Below are 14333 nucleotides of genomic sequence, written 5' to 3'. Positions count from 1 at the left end.
TATGCTCCTGCAACACGTCTTGGACATGATCAGTTGTGCACCCAGGCATCTTGCAGAAATGCTGCTAGATGTGACACTGTGAATCACAACTAACAGAGACAGTACACATATCTTTAGCTCCCAGCTTTGGCCCTCTCACTTGCAGCTAATTTAGATGGCACGAATCCCCCCCTACTATTACCTATCACAAGACGCAGAACCTTACGTGAATTTTACAGCCCTAGCATAGATGTTTTTTAAAGCATGCCTTACATTGTATAGACTCAGTGAAGGTCAATGATGTGCCTTTGCTTTTCTGGAAACTACAGTGGATCAATAATGAATCTTTTAAGCAAATGGCATTAAAAATGCCCACAGAAAGAGTTAAGCAGTTGGTATAAAACAGAGGCATTACCACTTGGCAGGTTTCTGAAATATGTGAAGCTTGCTAATTAACCAGTAAGACTGGTCATACTCAGTAGAGATCCTATTTGTCATCCCTGTTCCCAGAAATTACAGGCAAGTCCAGAAATGCAGCTCAGTGCCAGAAATCTCAGTTCCCTGAAAATAAAGGTGTTGCTATTCCAAATACCATAACTCAACACTGATTTCCAGGAGGAGGAAGATATTAAAATGCTGCTAAACAGGAGCACAAAACCAAGGCTTACTTTCTTACTGCTGTTTCTTACAAAAGGTTTAGCACTTTATTTTCATGAATGTAAAAGGAAAGACAACGACCAGAAACCACATCAGTCTACCCAGAAGTGAAATCAAAACTGCTGCAGACCCACCTGAGTAACTTCAGCTGCAGCTGCCCCTTTCACAGCATTGGAAGTGGAGGGTGAACTCGTCTTCTTTCTGTCGGTGCTTCGGGTGGGGGAATTCTTGTAGGGAGATTTAAGAGGACTAGCTGGTGCTACACGAGGACAGATATGGAATACTAAAGAGTTATAGTACAATAGCAAGAGCAAAAGGGAGCACAGACAGAGGAAGTAAAGGAGACGAGAAAACAGCATACTGTTATGCTATAATGGTCAAAGGTAGTTTTCAAAGTTTTTTTAAGAAGTGTTTCAAAAGACTGCATTATTCAACATGGTCCCACGTTTACTAAAACTACCTTAAGTAACGTTGTATAGGATTTTTGTATGTTTTTAGAATGATCTCTAAAATATCATTCTCTTACTTCTATAAATTTTGAACAACCTGACTAGGACTGTGATTCCTTTTTCTCCTAAGAAGTCCAGCTTCCTTTGTGTATGATAAAAAGGAATAAAACAATTCTAGCTGGGTGACTTTTGAACAAATACTGCAAAACAGTAAAGGTGACAGAAGCATAGGGAATTTATTTTTTTAAGAGCCTAAACATGCAAATACCTTAATTTCTTGTCAAAATAGTATTTAAAATAAACAAACCCTAAAAAAACAACCAACCCCAAACCTAAACTAAATGCTGCTGTAGGTATTTCAGTTATTGTTTTTTATGGTAGACAGTTTGAGTGTGACACAGGCATTACAGTTTGCAGGGCAACTCTTCCTGGGTATTTTCTCTTTATTTGCAATATGAACAGGATCTTTAAAAACTCAGATGTTTTACCTCTGGTTTTGTTCATACCGGCTTTTAAGATGAAACTTTCACATACATATAAAACAACAGAGTATATGCTGTATAAATAAGACAGACACTAGTTGTAATCACGTGACAGTGTGTTTCCAATCTTATTCAACTGAGGTCAAGAAGGATATTGACTTTGGAAAAGCAGTAATTATGCTGAAATGTAAAGGAATTAATATTTCCAATTTTTTTTTTAATTTTTTTTTTTAATGGGGCAGTCCTAAAATCTCTTACAAAGCTTTTTTCATAAGAGATTTTAACTGGACCCATGTATTCTTTGACTGACTTTCCAGCAGGTTGGAAAAAGTTCACTGACTATTAAGAAAATTGTTCTAAAACTTGAATGCTGCTAAGTATTTTTACTTGGCTTTTTATGTTAAGTATTTTTATTTCAAGTGTAAAAAAAACCTTAAGAATCAATTCTGTGTCCAATAACAACTGCTAGCCCAAGAATCTTGACTGAGAGTGACAATAATGCACTGCCTGAAAGAGGCTTAAATTAATGGTCCTTATATCTAATCTTATAGAAAATGCAGGAGCAAAACAATTTTGACACATGTGATGAGGCACAGTATAAACTTTTGAAAAGAAAGAGCCTTCTTTCTTCTTCAGGAAGCTACTTCAACAGAGAGAAGTACACAACGAATAGTAAATCTCTCCCTCACCCCTGTTGCTGGCAACTCCTGACGAAACTGTCCATTGACACTCTGAGACACACTGATGCTGTTTGCTACCTATGCTACAGCCTGATTGCCTTGGGAGAAAATGACAAGAGGATGCTGGTTCAGAGAGCTGTTCCCAGAATCTGTGCTTCTGTTTTCAGCTCAGGTAAAAAGCAGTTTGCAGGCCAAATTGTATCCTTGTCAGACAAGCCAGTGTGCTACTTAAAAGATCCTCCACTGGAGAAAGAGAGAAAGACGGGAGTTTACAAACAAAATGAGTGGGGAAGGACAAAAGGAGTACTTATTGATTTCTTCATTATCAAATACAACATGGAAACCAACATCTGGCTTTTGTTCAGTCTTAGCAGCAGCAGATACCTGAGCAGTCAGTAAACTGGGAATTTTCTCATGGGCCAAGACTACAGGACAGCATTTCTGCTTCCAACAGATGCTGCTTATAATGTAGAAGAAAGAGCCATTTTAGAGCCATTCAATATCAATGTCCCTTTGCACTGTAACAAAGAAGTAACGCTTAAAGGGAAGTATGCTTCCTTCGTAATTCATTTTCAAATAGCTTTGTATTAAAAGCACAGAGGTAGAACCTGAGCCTATTTCAGCCATGGTGTATGAAAATACTTATCATAAAGATGACTGCTCTTTCACTGTCTAACTAGTCTTATCCTGAAAAAGTGTTTCCTTTTGCAGGCAGGCATGCGGGTGTGGGGTTTGGGGTATTTGTTTTGGGGGGCCTTTTTGGGTTTTTTTAATAGAAGTAAAAACAGCTGTTAAACTTTCGTCCCTGTTTCTGCAGACATTACTGTCTACCCATAAAGATGCACTTGGTCATACCCTGGAAGTCAGGCACTTACCTAAGTAAGTATTAGCTTGACTAGAAACACTAGTTTTGTAGATGTTTGCAAAATAAGGGGTTTAAGACTTCCATTTAAAGATTGGAACACTAACTATAACCCCTTAAAAAGAACAATGATTTCTGGAACTGACACCTTCCTATCAGTGTCTGTTTTTTCCTCTAAGTAAATACAATTTTTATGTGCATATACACATACACAGCTATATATATATATATATATATACATACACATACATATATAAGTACACATACTGCCACACAGTTAAAGGCAAAAACTAATTTAATAGCAAAAAAATCGGAACCCCGACAAAAATAATTAAGGCTTAAATGGTGCACTGGGATTTTCGTTCTACATACTGTCTGGGTATGAAAGGGGATAACGTTAATAGATAAAGCCTCCGAGAGGTGTCACACACTGATCTAAAAACCTGTTTCTTAAACGAATATATTCAATTTTCCACTCACATAGGTTTTAGTGATTTTGATGATTCAGCTTTTTGTCTGTTTTTAAAAAGAACATAGTTCAGAAAAAAAAAAAAAGCCATCCCAAACAAGACAGACAAGATGATGTGCACTGTTATTGAGAACAACTTAGTTCATTGCAGGTTCTGTACCATGATGTAAATTGTCATTTGGTTCGTAGTACTCCATTTCTTTTAGCAACTAGTCAAATGCAACCAAAACCATACCTCAACAGTTTCAAAATGAGTAATTCACATTTTTACCTGGATTATTGTACTCAGAAAGCATTAATGTACTTCTGCTTCTGGCTAAAGATGACTGTGTGGGAGTCAGCAGTCGAGAAACAATAAAGTTTTCCATTGGACTAAGATGCATGCGGTGAGCTGAAGGATGGGAGCAAATAAAGTTTTAAATGCAAACAAATAAAACAATGTTACATTAAAACAACAGAAAAAAAATTATGAAATGATTAAATAAAATAAAAAAAAAACTTGAAGTGTTTGAGATTTAACATATTTAAAGGTAACTTTCATTCCCTCTGAAAAAAAATAACATTTCTAGTTTCTCCATCACTTTAAATTATTTTCCCACCTGTGCAATAAATACAGTAACGTTAAGATCATGTTGCATTTTGTTCTTACACAGACAGAGGTTCCAATCTGCAAAATGGTTGCTTTCATGACTCAGCATGAAAAAGGTTCCTCTTTTTCCCCAGTAGAAAAGGTGAAACATTTGGTGTAACACCACAGCTACTCACTAATGTGCCAACCATTCTGGGACTGCACCTAAAATCTGCAGTCTCATGGAATTATGTAAGTCTTATCTATACAATAGGCCTGCATTCCTTACTCCTCCATAAATGTGTCAACCATATAAGACATATTTACAGATGTTCCTGTTACATGCATATGTATATAGCCATCTATCATAATAACCTCAGAGCTATTGATGAGTTTTCATTAAGCAATTCAGAAATGAAAGTACCCTTTCATTTTAGAAACAAGCCTCTACTGGCACTTACTTCGCCCAATACACTTTTTTTTCCTCATTAGTTTTCTGTTCTTAGGTTTTGGTTGTTTGTTTAAAAAAAAAAAAAACACAACAAAAACAACAACAACAACAAAAAAACCCAAAAAACCAAGAGGAGGGAGGAAGTGAGGTTAAAAACAAAAAAGAAACCCACAAAACAAATGAAAAAAAAACAAACAACACCAGAGTTCACAGTGGGGTAAACCCTTCAGTGTCCCTGTAGTGTTTAGTAAGCACTAATCCCACAAGTTGATCATCTTTTGTGGAACCTCTCATGGATCAGATTTTCCAATCAAATTAAAGGCCTCTACAAGCCTGGTCACCAGATTGAAGTCTCCCAGGCGGCTCATTGGACATTCCCTGTCTATTGCTGAGCCACATTCTTGGTTTGCTTGGTTTCCCCTGTTTGGCTAGAAGATCACAGTTTTAGGGAACTGCTGCAGTCACAGCATGTGCTTACAACCCTGTTTGCTGGAGCATCAAAAACTGAAAAAGAATCAGTTAAAAAGCCTATAGCATTTGTTGCTGGACCAGGATCTCCAGCATGGCAGCACAGCCTTGGGACAGGCTACAGAACTAATTTTATTGTATTAACTTATAACCTCTCAAATATTCAGACATAAGTAAGTTATACAGCTATATGGAGAGTAAGAAGAAGTGCTTTAAGCAGAAGGAGAGCTTATGCTGGTAGGAGACCAGCATATTCACTTGCCTCTGTCAGGGGAATGTGTTATGGCCGCTGTGGAGGAGGAGAGGCGCTTACTGATTGGCGATTCCATTTGCTTTGGCAGATTCATTGTAGAAGCTGAAAGTTTGTCACATGCTGCAGAGAGACGCATTGAAGATATTTGTATTCACATCACAGTATTGATAAATGCTCCAAATTAACCTTGCATTTGTACTTGTGGCCCTTGCCCCTGATCATAGCACTGAATGAAGCATGAGATAAGCTCTTTCTGACTGCTGAAGGATCAGCATTTTATAAAATGCAGGTTGGGATGCAACTTTTCTGCTTGTGAATTTCACATTCCAGTTTTACAACAGCTCATCTCTATACTGCCACAAGCAAATAATTATGTACTGGAGCCGAATGAGTGAAGCCATTCTGATACAAGATATTAAATACCAGCACAAGCAGAAAGTTAATTAAAGAAAATAAACTGCACACATGACAACTCTGAACTCCTTGTCTCCATTCCCCTTCCCCTCTACTTCAGTCTAGAAGAGCTGGGGTGGACCTCAGGTATTACTCTAATACAAAAATGAGATAACCAACATTTGTGTATTTGCACAGTTAGAACTCACTGTTCTAATGACCAATGTGGCACCAGCCATTTGGCTTTATCTTTTTGTGCTGGTACTACCCCAAGGGCTTTAACTGTTCGACGAAGTCTGTTTGAGCACAATACCTATTTCCTACCTTAGCATTTGACTACTAATGTTTGACTGAACAACAGACAAATGCAATTCAAGTATTACTACAGCATACTAGTATATGATGATCACTGCATGATACTCAGAAGCTAAAAGCATAGATGCTGCGTCCCTTAAATTTGAATCTTACTTCTTTCAAAAGCAAAAGTATTTTCAGCTAGGCACATACATGTGGCCCTAATTCTGCAGTGCCTAAGTTACTGCACTATTACATCTATCAAAACGTTGGCTCAGCGGGGTCTGCAAGATTTGCCTTCACCTCATACAGTAAACAATTCTCTAATATTGCTTTTTCAAAAAAGCTGGTATAATGCTTGTGTGCTGCAAAACATCAGTCGCACATCCAAATCTCTTTCTACATGAGCACAATTAGTACAAAAATTTGAATCTCTTTGCACAGATATAATAGTTCTGAGAGATCATGGGCAGAACAACATTTACTATGCATGCTGCAGGAGTAATAGCCAAGCCTCACTCCTCCTTTGGGGGGAAGAGATGGAACCTAGCTCTTAAAAGCACAGCTAAGTACATTTGCAATCAAAATCAGAAATCCTATATGCAAGCCATTCTTCATTTTGGAGAACTCATCTACCTCAAAGTCTTTTTCTGGGAATTAATAAAAAAAACAAAACAAACAAAAAAAAAAAAAAAAAAAAACAACCCCACAACCAAACTAAACCAAACAACTGAACAAGAAGAAAAACCATCACGATTGCTTAAACAAGGTCAATTACTTGAATTTGTTACAAATACCAGCTTGGCCAAAATCTGCTTCAAGGAGGCTGAAAACATGGCTGTTTAAATCAAACTTGCTTGTTCTTAACATATTGCAGAAAAAAAGCCCTTGAGGTGGAAAAGGAAGACTGTTGTGATGAAACATGGTTTGGGTAACACATTTTCTCTTACTGTGCAACTGAATTTTTTTTCCAACAGCACCTGCACCTGTGCATCTCCATTAGAACTGTCAAATAGATGTGCATTTAAACATACACACACACACACAAACACAAAGCACCCACAGAATTAACAGGAATGAAAATCTGAGCAGTAGAAGTTTACAGATAGTGAGAAAACCATGAAATGCCTCTACAGTACTGAAATGTGAGGCACGCACTGCTCCACCATGGCAAAATTAAAAGGAAATTAAAAAGACGTTTGGTCTACAACAGTAAGGGTAATGCTGTAGAGTAGCAGACTGAAATAATAAAAAAACAGTGGTTAGGAAGGACAAGATCAGTGGATGGATTACAGTGATTAGAACAGTTATAAACAAGACACGATGGTATTGAGATTCTCTGAAATACCATTGAGGGAATCAGCAGGAGCAGTAGAGGTCACAGGGTCTGGAGGAAGGGTGTTGGCAGCTAAACCTAGAACAGGGGGTGGGGTATTTTCTGATTCACCTACACAGCAGAGAAATCAGAGCAAAAAGAGGTGAAAGAAATTATTGAATAAATTGAGGGAGCTGAAATTAAGCATAAACTGCATCACAAACTGGTTTCCTTCTCAAAGTATAAAAGATTTGTTTTATTACCATATATAATTTCCTGGCTTTTTTGATGGCATACTGTGAAAACTGATGTAAAATTGAGTTTGCCATTTAATTATATTTACACACCATTTAAATATGTCATATTTCATCATTACCTAAACATGTAAATTTTTTTCCCCATAACATCAGTTTATTCAAACCTGACAAATTTAAATAAATGATACGATTTAAACAAGAAAACATGCATCTTTTTGAAATACAAAAGCAGTACATGACTGATTATGTAGTAAAAAGAATTTGTTTGGAAACCAAATCAAGAAGAGCAGCAACAAAAAGTATGCGGGGGGGAAACACTAAACTATTTTAAACTGCACATGCTGCACAGTCATCTAGAATTTCCTGTCAGGCTTTTAGAAGTACCAGACAAAAAAAGGATCATCTTTTGCAAGGCTCAGTCAAGACTCAGTCCTCTGGTGAATATTATATTTGCTAACTGGGTACATGGGAAGACAATGCAGGAGAAGAAAATAAGGGAGAGAGCATAAGTTTTAATTTAGCATCCTCCAAACAGATTCTAGTTACTCTATCAGAATGAGCAGCATTCCTGAAGTTAGGAGTTACCCTTTTCCCCAGAAAGTATTAGGGAGAGGAAACCTTTACAAGCAATTACAAAGCATTTTTTCATGCCCCAGGGCAGTAGCCCCTACAATACCACCCTAACTATAAAATGCATCATCCTTACTATCTCCACAACCTCATGCATTTTGCACTTGAGATCTGCAATGCAGGCAGCCTGCTTCACTTACCGTCTCTCCCTCCTGAGCCTGCAGCCAGTGCTCCTCCCCACGACCATCGCTTCTGCTTCTGTTCCAGTTGCTGGCTGCGTTCAAGGGATCGACGCATCATGGCTTCTAAACGTTCCTGGTTATATTGGTGCAAAACCAGAAACCAAATCTGAATCAGTTCTTTGGGGGCTTTTTTTGCCTCCGCCTGAAACCATACTAAAAATACACAGTTCCCCTGTTGCTCCACACATGATGATCACAGAAACTTGCTTGCAATATAAGAAAAAGGACTTGAATAAAGAAGGTACCAGCATGCTACCTACCTCCAGATATGTGTATCCTTTGTCTGCAAGCCACTGAGGTCACTACAGAGGCCTAAGTAAATAACACAGGTTGCATCACTGCCTAGCATCTGCTCCTGCTGGTGAGGCTGCTGCTGTGCTCCGGACTTAATTTGTATAAGAATAATGCTCGACAAGCATTAACTCCTTCTTGTCTATGCAGACCTCAGGAATTTTTTCCCATCCCTTCCTGAGCACAGCTAAATTGCTGCAATGCCAGCGGCTCCTCCTAGCCACGCAGATAAATGATCACTTCAAACCCAAAGTAGGTTACTTTGCAAGGATGCCTAATTTATTTATTTATTTTTACAAAAAGTCTCCTTTCTTCCACTACATTCTTTACAGTCAAGGCATGTAAGAGCGTCTAATTTATTTTATTCTCCCCTAGTGTATTTATTTGTACATGCCCAGATTATGTTGTTCCAAAATTTACTTTTTTTCCTGCTCCACAACCATGTTCTTCTCCATGGCCTTGATGAGGTAGGATTTTCAGATGGGGAAGAAGACGATTTCTTTCCCTCCCCAAATCCTGCTTTTAACTACCTTTAACTTAACAGCTACACAGTTGCCTTATTCCCTTCTCCACCACCTCCTAACTCTCACTCAAAGACCTGCATGCAAGTTTAGTTCCTGCTTCCTTCTGCTAGTTTCTCAGTGTTTTTTTTTTTTGCTGTGGTGCTGATCTCTGCACCTTTTCCTTCTTTCAAGCTGATAAAACCTGGTTCTTCCCTACCCACCGTTCCATCACTTACCAGCCTATTCCCTTCCTCCTCTCAGCACCTCATTCACATCTAGCAACCTCTTGGCATTTCTGCAGCCCTACCCCTACCATGAAAGGTGAGTCTACTCGTGCTGCCTCCAACTTCTGCCCCAATGGTTTTTAACCTTTCAATCCTATTAGTATTTTTGATCCTACTATTTACTACCTTTGCTACATCCTTCTGGTCTAGTATAAAGCTCCTGCTCTATCTGCTTCAAACTGTTGATCCTGCAGGCTTCTATGACTACATCATATACACTTCAGTATTTATCAATCCCCTGCTCTGTCTCCACTATCTTTTGGTAGCTCAGATCAACTGTATGGCAAACCTCTCCTGCATTTCTTTGCCAGATTACTTCCTCTCACCAATTCATAACTTTGGTCTAGGTATACTATTCTCCTTCCCCAAGATGTTCTACCTCAAAATTTCAGTCTTTGTTCAAGCATGTCTCATTCAGTACTGATGTTGAACCTGTTGTCTCTGAGCAACTTCAGCAGATCAGACCCTAACATCAGGCACCCCCACTAACTACCATGGCTGGAACTTTTATGCATGTACTTGTAAACTTCCTGGGGCTCCGGCTATGGTCAATGGCTTTCTACAGCAGCAGATGCCCTCTCATCATCATCTGATTATCTGCAATATATTTTTGTCTCTTCAACATCTTTGAAGAACCTCTTCTACTTCTGTGATTTCCAGTAATTTGTTTCTGGCCTCATTTTTCTACCTCATCCAACCCTACTACCAGTTATCCATCCATTTCAACAGAGCTCTCTTAATTTTACTAAAAATAACTTATACCACAAAGAACTCCATTACACTACCCTCTATAGAAAGTGTGAAAAAAAGCAGTTCTTGCATACCCTTTCTATCATTCTCAGCTCTCCTGTCCCTGTTACCTTTGAGCCAGGTGACCCAACCTGCTCTTACAATTTCTGCTGCCATCTCCAGAAAGAAAAACCTTTCGCTCAATGTGTTGTGAACTCTCACTTAAGTTTTGTCTCCCTCCTATGTCTTTAGCTCACACTCTGCCAGGTAACAGCATTCAAAGACCACTTGAAAACAGACAGCTGCTTGCCCACCCTCACTCCCCCCTTTTCCCCCACCCCCTTCTGCCTGGTCAGTGCCATCAGTATCCAGGAACACAAATGCACACTCTGCCTCTTTCATCCTCCTTTTTCTCCTACAGAGCAAATGCATGAAGGAGCACAAAGCACAAGCACAGCCTCTTCTGCAAAAGCACAGAAAACCCCCACAGTTTTGAACACTCTATCACTTCTGTCCATGCCTTGGGCATGACAAGAAAGCAACCTTCCAGTCTCTGAATCTGAAATCACACCCCTCTGATTTAGTTTGCTATAGTCTTTCTTCTTTTACTACTTGAGGATGCAATTTTCACATTTAAAACCTGCATGTGCTGGCTTTTTGCTTTTAAATTGCCACCTCCCAGCATTAATGTAATTCTGATTGAATCCCTTTTCTGTACTCAACTCCTTCCAAACCTCAACTATTTCATCACCAGTTTTTCTCTGCAGACTGCTTCATCACTTTCTTCTGCTATGCATCTTGCCCAAATATACCTTTCTACCCACACTCTTTTCAAAGGAAAAATCACCCTCCCATTTCTCTCATTAAAGTACACACTTACACAGAATCTTTCTTTCCATATCTATATGAATATCATTATACATTAATCAAAAAAGACAAGATGAAAGCAGTTAAGTTTCAACCATCCAGGTGAGTTACATTTGAGTTGTTTTTAATGCTGCTTGCAGCAAGGACCAGCAATATTCTGTCGTTTGCAAACCACAGAATACACTTATACCACCTACTATGAAAGTGCTGTTTTAAGAATAAAATGCACGATGAAATAGATTAAGGAAATTAAATTATTTTTCATACACATTTGAAAGCCCAGGCTACCTACAATCTGAGGTTGAAATCTTCAATTACATGATGTGGAGAGGATCATCCATTTTCATTTGCAAACAGCCTTTCATTAAAGCACTACAGGACATAATTATTAAATGCCTTTAAACACTGCAGATACGGCTGAGATAAAGAACAATATGAAGGCCACCTTTCACAAAGAAAGGATAGGTATTTAAAAAACATTAAGTTAGCACAAAACTAAAAAGCCAAAGAAAACAATAAGACACATGGAAGCACAGCATAAACAACTTATACATGAATAATTAGGTCCAAGACAGGAACAAGACAAAGGATTCCTTCATCAGCAAACCCTTCCTGTCTATGTTATAAACGAAGTACTTTCTTAAAAGCATAGCAAACTATGCATGTGATCCTCATTTGGGAACTTCAACAGCTATAGACAAAACAAATAATCTCCACACTAAACAGGAAGCTTCTGCAAAAAAACTTTAACGTACAAGCTTTGCACGTAGGTTAAATTAAAAATTAGTTAAACTATAAAGAGAGAGCCACCTACTGCTAGTATCTAAAATATACACGTTACTTTCCAAAATCCATAGTTACGCATCCAGGTTTTCATCAGACTAAGCAACAGAACACAAATTTGCACTGTCTGAATTAAAACCAAAGAAACAACAACCAACCACACCCCAACCAACCCGAAACCCAATAGTGAAGATACCAGTAATTTGACTGAAGTACTTTCCTTTTTTCTATGTAAAATACAATGCAGGTGTGAAAACAAGACAAAAATTAATTTTACAAGTACTACAACTTACAATTATTTGTGCAAACAATTATAGGCCAATCTACCTTATACCTTAAACACAAACATCCTTTGCTCTTCACTGTAGATATTCATCAGCACTGTATGCAAGTAGCCCACTGTTGGCTAGTATTATCCATTGGCTCTTCCACGTAGCAACAAAAGAGTTCTGCTATGTTCTATTTAAAGAACACACTGAAAAGCAATATAGAATTTTAAATTTAACTACCCTTCTGAATAGAATTTCTGCTCTCAAACAATTACAATTGCAGGTGTGTATTAAGCATGTGTGCAAATAACAACATAGGACAATGAATATACCATACATAAAGGTATGTGGGGAGCTGCAGCAGCAAGTAATGGTGGGGGGAGCAGAGGACCAGTGTTGTAATGAGGACTAAACTCTTCTCCTCACATCCACTGCACAGTAAATTGAGAGACCTCTTGCACAGAAATTTCAGTTTGTAGCAAAATTTCTGTGCAACTGAATTCCACTCAGTGTATGAGTTGCCAAAATAGGTTTGGAAAGCAATTACTAGTTCCATGTATTATAAGTCAAAGTTAATTACCTTTTGAATCATAGTAAGTAATTAATGCTATAACATCTTGGGAGTTTTTAAACTCTCATGTTTAAGTGCATACTCTTTACAAATGCAACAAATAGTGCATGTGCATCAAAACAATCTTTCCAGGAAGCAAGTGTACTGGCTTACTGGCCAGGGCACCCCCCCCCCCCACCACCACCTTCAGGTGTGGGAAATACAGGTTCAAAGCTCTTCCAGTAAAGGTCTCAAATGTCCAGAATGACTCATGAGCAGTGAGTAACTTGCAGTGCTCAGGGAACTGCAACCTCATCACCATTCTTTCTCAGATCTCCACTGCGACTATGCATACAGGATTTGAGGTGCTCATCAGAAGACCTGAGGGGGAGAGAAGGAGTGAACGGAGAGGACTTGACAGATCTGTTAGTTGAACTCAAGTGGAATTTGCGAAATGAGGAAATGACAAGTAACCACAAAAGGAAGAAGGGAAGCCAGGAGGTGGTGATGTCTCCTGTTCCCAGTTTCCTTCTTCCCTCATCTTCCCCTGTTCTACAGATTATTCCCCTGTGTACCCTCCCCTCCTTCAGAGACTCCTGGATTCTATTTCACAACAGGTCTAATCCATCCCCAAACAAACAAGCATTCTCTCCTGTCCTCCTGCTCATATAACATTCTCTCAGGTTCTAAGGGAGAAGGAGAAGGAGGAAAGGAAAGGAAAAGAAGCCAGGCCAGGGCTGCCTTGATTCCCAACTTAAACTGCTTTGGACAGTTTAAGCTTGAAGGACCAGCTCAGTAAGTAGAGCTAGGAGTTATATTCGTATTACGACCAAACACTTGGAGATAGCACTTCTCTCGCCATTAGAGAAGTCTCCCATCACATGTACAGAGTTTTGGGGAGCTACAACAGGTTTGCTGATGCTTGGGAGAAACATCACTGTATGCTCAGCCCCTTACATCCACCTCTCAGCAAGTGCAGGAGGCCACTACAGGAGGTGGGGTCCTCACTGTTCAGTGGCTTTGGGCCTAACCTGGCACAGCCTCTCATGTCTGACAACCCTGTTCTTACTTCTCCAGCACAGGCAAACCATGGGCAGCGAAAGCATGCAGTTGCTCAGTCTTCCTACACCTCTCCCCCTCCCTGCCTGCTCTGACGCAAATTTTGAGGACAGCGTTTTCGTACTTGCCATTTCCCTTAAAACCGCAACAAAGGAGATCACTCTTGCCTATCCGCAAAAGGTTATGACAGCAGAAAATACTGCCAAAGGAGCACAATATGTCATTGATGTTGCCACAGAAGGAGACACCTACCCTTTGTTTCTGATTTTGCCATTTTTCCGACCAAAATTTGAAACAAACCACGTGACAAAATATTTAGAAATGCATTCTCAACTATTATGCAGAAGCCACAGTCAGTATGTTATAGTCAAAAGACAAATGACAGGATATAATCTCATCAGGTTAAAGTGAAAAATCAATTTAAAAAAAGTTCCATGGAGAGCAGCATGCTATTTTGATCTCTTGCAGAAGAGTTTTTCATCCTTTGCAAAGATATTTTGGTCAAAAGATGGAGGGGCACACATAAAGGAAGAGTAAGAACTGCAAATTTCGAGAGGCTTTTTATCTAGAAACTAGAGAAATATCTTCTTTTGGCTCTTCTCTTTACAC

The 14333-nt window shown here is 39.0% G+C and overlaps 1 protein-coding gene across 3 annotated transcripts in view; it reads right to left on the bottom strand.

The window, feature by feature from the left end:
* The window catches only part of MAP7D2 (MAP7 domain containing 2), a 76650-nt gene that overhangs the window by 17139 nt on the left and 45178 nt on the right, over positions 1-14333 (bottom strand). For 2 of the 3 annotated variants that reach the window (XM_065677321.1, XM_065677323.1), the window contains 4 exons: positions 8348-8462; positions 5328-5438; positions 3850-3969; positions 771-919 (listed from right to left, as the gene is read on the bottom strand). In XM_065677321.1, coding sequence (XP_065533393.1) covers positions 771-919; positions 3850-3969; positions 5328-5438; positions 8348-8462 — 495 coding nt within the window. The remainder of the gene's footprint in view (positions 1-770; positions 920-3849; positions 3970-5327; positions 5439-8347; positions 8463-14333) is intronic. The other variant, XM_065677322.1, reaches the window with a different exon arrangement.

The sequence above is a fragment of the Lathamus discolor genome, chromosome 4 (assembly GCF_037157495.1).
Source record: "Lathamus discolor isolate bLatDis1 chromosome 4, bLatDis1.hap1, whole genome shotgun sequence".
NCBI classification, from domain to species: Eukaryota; Metazoa; Chordata; class Aves; order Psittaciformes; family Psittacidae; genus Lathamus; species Lathamus discolor.
This window is presented reverse-complemented; position numbering and strand designations above follow the sequence as displayed.